Genomic DNA, 7,372 nt, shown 5'->3' with positions numbered 1-7,372 from the left:
CCCTGCCCCCAGAGCGCCGGGCCTTGGCCTCTCTTACAACGAAATCTGCTCCAAACCTCCGGAGCGGGGCGCCGGCCTGGGCAGGGCCAGCCCGGGCTTAGGGATGGGGTCGACCTCTAAGAAGGCTTCCCGGGGAGTGCGAGCGGGTCCCCGCCGCTCCCCGAGGCGGCCGGGGTGGGCTGGGACGCCGGGTTTGGGGCGCCCCCGCTGCTGCCGCATGTCTCCGTCCGCTTCCCAGATTCTGAAGATGTCTCCTCCAGCGACCGGAAAATGCCCAAGTCAGCCTTAGCCCAGACCAAGAAGCGGAAGAAGCGGCGGCACAGGTAAGGCCCCTGGTCTTCCCGTCACCTTCCTGCTCCCGGCCCTGCGTCCCCCGTGGGGGTCGGGCCTCTCGGACTCCGTTTTCGCCGCCGTCAGATCTGAGGTCCAAGGCTGCGCCCGGGCGCGGGGAGCGGGCGTTGTTTGGTGACACCCGGGCCCTGGCGCAGGCTGCGCCCCGTGAGGACGGTGAGAAGCCGCCAGGGAGGCGCACCGGGCCAGGCTTTCTCCTCCTCCTCTGGGAGAAAGGAAAGGCCCCGCTGAAAACCGGAGCTACAGAGGGGCTGGCAGCTCCCAGGTGCTTCCAGGCACCTGCACATCCGAGAGCCATGCACGCGGGCAGCTCGGCTCCCACCTCCCGCCCGAGCCGGCTCCTCTGCCCTCCGTCCCGGCCGCCTTCCTCTCCCGCGGCCCCTGTGCTCACAGTTCGCTACCGCCTTGCTCCCACCTTTCCCCAAAGCTCGAGCGTGCTATGTGCATTGATGGGACATATTCGTTAGGCTTCTGCTCTTTTTGTGGTCCTCAAGGTAGCTTCCCTTCTGCGAGCCTCAGTTCCCTTGTCTGTAAAATGGGGAAAGACGGGGGAATGTGTGGACTGGATGACCCCACCCGCCCTCGCTGGAGTGGAGTGGGCTGCACTGGGGTACAGACTAAAAAGGGAGTTTAAAAAATACGTCTTTAAAGAGGCGTTACTGGCACAAAGTTAAATTCAATCCCTTCGAAAAGCTGTATCCTGAAAAGCAAACCCATCAAAAAAGCAAACCCCATCCCCCCCAGGCCCGCAGGCCCCTGGGCCATCCAGCCCCAAAGTTCTTGGTGTAAATTTCCCAGAAGCTTTTAAAAGAAAATAAAGCGGCAAGAACCCAAACATCGGCGACTTTCCGCGAGTGCTGCTTGTCCCTGCGCTAACCCGGGGCTGTTTTCCCAACCTTCCCTCTGCAAGGGGGGGGGGGGGCAGGGGGGGCGCCCAGGTGGGTCCCATGGGCTCTCAGGGCATTTCACCCCACGGAGCTCCCCGCTTCTCCCCCGCACCTCCTTGTTCTTTCACCCCAGTTTGTTTTCAGCCTCATCGCACCCTTTCTCTGGGCGCTTTTCTGCCTGTCCCTCTTCCTTCACCCTTGGGAACCGCACTACTGACCCCCACCTTTTAAATGGCTCTTCCTGAGCCCTCAGACCCCAACAGGCTCCCGCCTGCCTGCGAGTGAACTTCGGCTTGGTTTCTCCATGACCTTGATTCGCTCCTTCTCTCCAGTCAGCTGTTTGTTTTTGTTTTGTTTTCTTTTAAACGGAAACATTTTATTTTGGTCCTGATCCTGGGTCATTTTTTACATCCATTTACCCAACGAATGTTCATTAAGACACCTCTTTTGCACCCACGACATGCCGGTCCCAGGGTGGGTGGTCCTGCCAGCCTCCGAGTCCAGGGACAGAGACCAGGCCAGGGGGGAAGGACCGGTCCGCTGAACTGCTTCTGCGCTGGTGCGAGGGGGAAGGAGAGAGGGGCTCCCACGGCAAGAAGAGCCCTGGGAAAGCATGCCCCGACCCTGGGTGCCTCACAGCGTTTCTGCGTCAGGACGCCGCCCTGTGTGGCACTCGGAGCTGGCTGACCCACAGCCCGAAGGCCATGCCTCAGGCTCCTGGCCCTCTGCCCTCACCTGCCACCCTCTCCACCAGGGAGACCGGTGGGAGCGTTGGAGGTTCGCAGGGAGCAGGAGGACTCGCCACCTGCCCTAGGTTTCTGGCTATTTCTGGTGCATGAAGGAAGCCGGCTAGTGGAGGGAGGAGAATGGCTACCGATGGCCAGTGCAGTTTTTAATTAGTTTTTTAAAAACAACGCAAACGTTATTCTGAGCTTCTCTCGTTTGGGGATTTCAGGGAAGAGATCCTGGAATCTGGTGAGGGGAGACGGGCATCGCTCATTTCCCGGAAACACCCAGGTTTATGGGGGTTGGAGAGGGGAGAGGGGGTGGGCCAGCAGCCTTGGGGGTCTCGGCTTTTCCTCATCTCTGTACCCGGAAAGCTCAGGCAGGAGACAGTGGGGACCCGAAGGTCTGGGTTTCTGCAGAAAACCAGGAGCAGGTTTTCTGGGTCACGTTGTGGGAGCGCAGGGAGGGTCCTGGGGAGCCGGGATTGGCTCTGCGACAGGAATGGGGGGAAGTTTGGGGGATCTGAGGCTTTGTTTTGTTTTGAGTGCAAGCTCGAGCTCTCCTAAGCAAAGAGCAGACACAGGAAGGGTCTTAAACAATCTATTGTCGGCTCTTCTCTTTGGCTGTGGCCCCCACACCTACGTGCTTGCTTCAGTTTCCCGAGTTTTGCAAAGGACTTGCGTGTTTCGATTGTTTATTTTGACACTGTGTGTAGGGGGACCTTTCAGTAAATAGCAAGAGAGAAACAGAATTTCTTCAAAATTCTGAAGAAATAACTTTCTGTTTACAAAAGCATTTAATCCCCACCCCCAAGAGGAGAGGAGAAACGATTTAGAATCAAACCAGTCGTTTTCTATAACGAGCAGAATCCTTCTTCCTCACAATCCCCTGCATCAGACCCTGAGACACTGAAGACAAACCAGCACAAGGAACGTGGCTGAACTTTGCGCTTCTTCCTGTGCTGGGGGCGCGTGCGAGCAGCAGTGAGGGCTTCTAAACCCCTGTGCTGCCCCAGAGTCCCAAGTCCCAGAGGCTCCAGCAGGGAAGGTACCGTGTTTATGAGTTGAGTGTGTGGGATCTGGACGCTATCGCCCGCTGGCTTGTGGCTAAGAGAAAGGTCACCCAGATCTTGGTGAAATTAAGGTCTGAAGAAAGAAGACTTTGTGTCTGCAGGTGGATATGTAGTGTGTTTATGCAGGAAAGGAGGTCTATGAACCCCCTGATAGTGGAAGTGAAATGTTATGTGTCGGAGCATATTCGTTTGCACATTTTCCTAGGGCTGGCGAGAGGATGTAGCTTTTATCAGATTCTTCACTGCTCAGTGGGGAGGGGGGCTGTGGAGGTAGGTTATTTCAGGGTCACCTGAGTGCAACTCCCCCAGTGGGCCCCCCTGGGTTGCCTCCCCAGCTTGTGTGTGTGTGTGTGTGTGTGTGTGTGTGTGTGGCAGGGGAGATGGTTGGAAGGTGGCTCTTGGCTTCTGAGCACCAGAAGGGTCAGGGCGCCCTCCCCCTCATATTCCTCACCCCTACAATTAGGAGAGCAGCCTTAAGGAGCTGGTGGACCAGGGCAGGTGAGGAGGGCGGAGTGTTGGGTGGGTTGCCAGGGAGGGACATTCAGTCCTCAGTTGCATAACCACTGGGGCCGCAGCTGCCTTTGATCTTCGGGTGAGTGCCGTGTGAAAGATCAGCTGTCAGAGGAGCCCAGGGAGCAGGGCCTAGTGGGGGAGGCATTTATTTACCTGGCGCCCCCTCGCCTGTGGCCCTGTGCGTGGCAGGAGGAAGAGGGGCCTTCTGCAGTTTTCTCAGATGTCTATCTAACACCCTTTCCCCACAAGCCCTTCCAGAAAGATTCCTATAATGAGATGCCCCCGAGGGCTGAAATAATCCCCCACCCTTATCGGAAGGGCACTGGGGTTCCTCAGCCTTGAAAGAAGAAAAGTCCAGAGGGTTAGGCTGAGTGTGTGTGCGAACACGTGTGCACGCACGTGCGCATGGGAGCGTGTGTGTGTGTGTGTGTGTGTGTGTGTGTGTGTGTGTGAGTGTGTGTCCGATTGTGCTGAGCGCCTGGGTTTGGGGTCTGTCCAGGAGGCACAGGGAAGGGCCGTTCTGTCCTCTCTGGGACAGCCTCGTCGTTTCCAGAGTCCTGAGTATCCGTTTGCTCCCCGCAGGACGATCTTTACCTCCTACCAGCTAGAGGAGCTGGAGAAGGCGTTCAACGAGGCCCACTACCCAGACGTCTATGCCCGGGAGATGCTGGCCATGAAAACGGAGCTGCCAGAAGACAGGATACAGGTAACTGCGCCCGAGTCCCTGAGTCCCTCGCCTCCCATGTCCCCCACTCTTGGGGACACGGACAGACCAGCCTCCCAGATACCCATTTCCCACCCCCTGTATGAGCACTGCTGGCCTGGGATCCTGTTCTCATGAAGAACAGCTCCCTACTTGCTGAACACCTACCATGAGAGGTGGGCACTGGGCACTGCAGGGGGACGGGGGCTTAGCAGATGTGGCCTGGCCTGTGTTCTCCACGCAGGCTTGCTGAGGAGCATTTCATAGACTCCGAGGGGCCCTGTGGTGGGAGAAGGAGTTTGGTGGGTGCTGGGTTCTGAGCAGGGGCTCTGTGGTGGCAGCTGTGCCCTCCCTGCAGCTGTCTCCTCCAAGGCCAGGGGCCCCAGGCCTTTCTGGGTACCTGGGGGTGGGGGCAGTGGCTTCTAGCCCTGACCCCAGACTGTTTCCCTCAATCTGCTCCCCTTCCCATGAAGTAGTCTTGCCCCTCCCCCTTCTTACCGCCACCCACCCCACACACACACACACACACACACACTTCCATCCACCTGAGGCTCCTTCCTCTTCTGACAACCAAGCATCTGGCCCTGCCTGAGCTCTGCTCCTTTACTTCTCTGGGTCAAGCCCAGGATGTGGCTGGACCTGTGCTGGCAGGCCTGGCTCACTAGGCCCTCCTCCTCCCCTCCTCGCCTCCTCTCTTCCTCTACTCCTCTCCTCCTCTCCGGGAGAGTTTGGTCATCACCAGCCACTGATCTGGGCTGAGACAGTCCTCAGCTGTGCTGGGCTCGGGGCCTCCCTTCATTAGCAACAGGACCTTCCCAAGTCCCGAACCCTTCCTCCCCCCAGCTGGGCAGGGGTGGGCTGCTTTCTCATTTCTCTCGGAGAAGGTGAAGTCTGATGATTTCTAGACTAGGCCTCCCCGAGGAGGAAGAGTGAGTGGGAGGAACATTTCCAAAAGATTTGGATTTGCCTTACTGGATGGCAACCTTACATGAAAGCTGTTCCCATCACCTGGGTGAGTCAGAGTAGTTCACTGCTGAGGCTGGGAAATGGGGGACCTGACTTCCTGAAACCCCTCTGCCCGCATCCCTCCCAGTCAGGGTCCCTTGTGTCTCCAGGTTTGATGTGTGTTGGGGGCAGGGGGTGGGGCTAGAGAAGGAACCACCTAAGGTGTGTGGGTGGCTCTGTGCTCTCTCAGGGGAGGGCCAGAGAATGGGCAATGAGGCGTGAGCCGCGTGAGCCTTTCTCTCTCTTGGAAATCTATTTGGAATTTCAGTCAATGGCTTTAGACATTGACACTTAACAATAAGCTCAATTATTCATAATCAGATTATCTGTTTAATGCTTTATCCATGGTGGCCTGGATCCATCACCCTCCACCCAATTGGGTTTCAGTGGGTAAGGCTGGGTGTTGATTCTGAGTCGTGTGTGTGTGTGTGTGTGTGTGTGTGTGTGTGTGTGTGTGTTGTGTTTGTGGTGTGTTTGTGGTGTGTTGTGTGTTTTGTGTGTGTGTGTGTGTGTTGTGTTTGTGGTGTGTTGTGTGTTGTGTGTGTGTGTGTGTGTGTGTGTGTAAGCCAAGGTCTAATCCAGTTGATGTGTGGAGGTAACCTCAGCCTGGCCTTCATTAGCACAAAGTTAGCTATTACATGTGTCAGGGCGGGGGGTTGGAGGGGAGACTGACAAACTCCCCCTGTTGGTAGGCCCCCCATTGGCAGTATTGACCAAAAGGAAAGAACATCTTGTCTCTTGCAGTGGGTTGTCCTACAACCTGTCTGGCTCGGGTGGTGGTGAGTGGATTGTGTGTAACTGTGGATGCTGGGCTTCTTTAAGTTCCCTGGGGGGTGTCTATGGGCTGGTAAATGCTGCCCCCCAGAAGGTAGGAGCTGTCAAATAGCCCTGCCCCAAAATGTTTTACCCAGTGACCTGGGAAAGGCTTAGTGTGTGTTAGCATGTCTCAACCACAGTCACAGCTGTGATTTGCAGAGCAGTTTCCGCGTGCCAGGTGTTCTGATATGTGAGGTGTGCAGGAGAGGCAGGGAGGCGCGGTGGTTAGGGGCACCCACTCTGGAACCAGACTGCCTGGGCGTGGTCCTGGCTTCGCCAGTTACCAGCTGAGTGACTATGGACAAGTTCCTTTGCCCCCCAGAGCCTCCCATTCCTCATCTGTAAAATGTGGGTGACAGTGGCCCCTGATGATGTGATGTGTTCCAAGCTGTGCCGGGCACATGCCCAGTGCCCACTCGGTTGCTGCTCTGCTCTCATTAAATCCTGCTGGCAACTGGTGGGGACCATTAGCATCCTTTATGACCAAGGAAACTGAGGCAGAACAGCTACCACAGCCACACAGCTAGTAAGCGGGGGACACAGGGACCTAGGTCTGCATCTGAAGCCCACATGCTCACCACCTGCCTCGGGTGTGAAGCCTGAGCTCTAACCTGAAGCTGTGGGAAAGCGATGGTGTGAGGTCAGGTGGGGGCCTGTGTCAAACCTTCTTTGTAAAGATAACCAGTGCTCACACTGAACACCAGGTACAATTTTTTAAAAATCACTCAAATAGCCCTGACCAGTTTGGCTCGGTGGATAGAGCGTCAGCCTGTGGACTGAAGGGTTCCAGGTTCGATTCCGGTCAAGGGCATGTACCTTGGTTGCGGGCATATCCCCAGTAGGGGGTGTGCAGGAGGCAGCTGATCGATGTTTCTCTCTCATCGATGTTTCTAACTCTCTATCCCTCTCTCTTCCTCTCTGTAAAAAAATCAATTAAGAAACATATTTTAAAAAATCACTCAAGTAATTACCTCTTCAATGGGCGAAACATGGAGTCTCCCACCCCCTTGCCCCCCAACAGCCCTTCCCAGTGGTAGCCAGTTTCTTTTGTTTTTTTTCTGGAGATAGTGTATGTATATTTCCCAAGAAAGTCGGAACACCCGATTAGCTGGACAACTATCTCCATTTTACAGATGGGGAGCCAGCCGCCAGAATGCAGACCGGAGTCCCTTTAGACTCCGTAGCACTTGCTTCACTGCTCTGCCACCCTTCCAGTCATGTCCTTTAAACTGTTCCAGGTGGGAACGATGCATTTAAAAGATGGAAAACCTACCACTTCTGGAGCCAGTCCCCTCCCCC

At 56.1% G+C, this 7,372-nt stretch overlaps 1 protein-coding gene across 1 annotated transcript in view; it reads left to right on the top strand.

The window, feature by feature from the left end:
- Positions 1-7,372, top strand: part of VSX2 (visual system homeobox 2) — a 19,255-nt gene that overhangs the window by 1,507 nt on the left and 10,376 nt on the right. Inside the window, exons 2-3 of the mRNA XM_006098446.3 lie at positions 239-323; positions 4,132-4,255. Of these exons, the coding sequence (XP_006098508.1) occupies positions 239-323; positions 4,132-4,255 (209 nt within the window). The remainder of the gene's footprint in view (positions 1-238; positions 324-4,131; positions 4,256-7,372) is intronic.

The sequence above is a fragment of the Myotis lucifugus genome, unplaced genomic scaffold, assembly GCF_000147115.1.
Source record: "Myotis lucifugus unplaced genomic scaffold, Myoluc2.0 scaffold_235, whole genome shotgun sequence".
NCBI lineage: Eukaryota > Metazoa > Chordata > Mammalia > Chiroptera > Vespertilionidae > Myotis > Myotis lucifugus.
The sequence above is the reverse complement of the archived record's forward strand: the minus strand, read 5'-3'. Positions and strand labels throughout refer to the sequence as shown.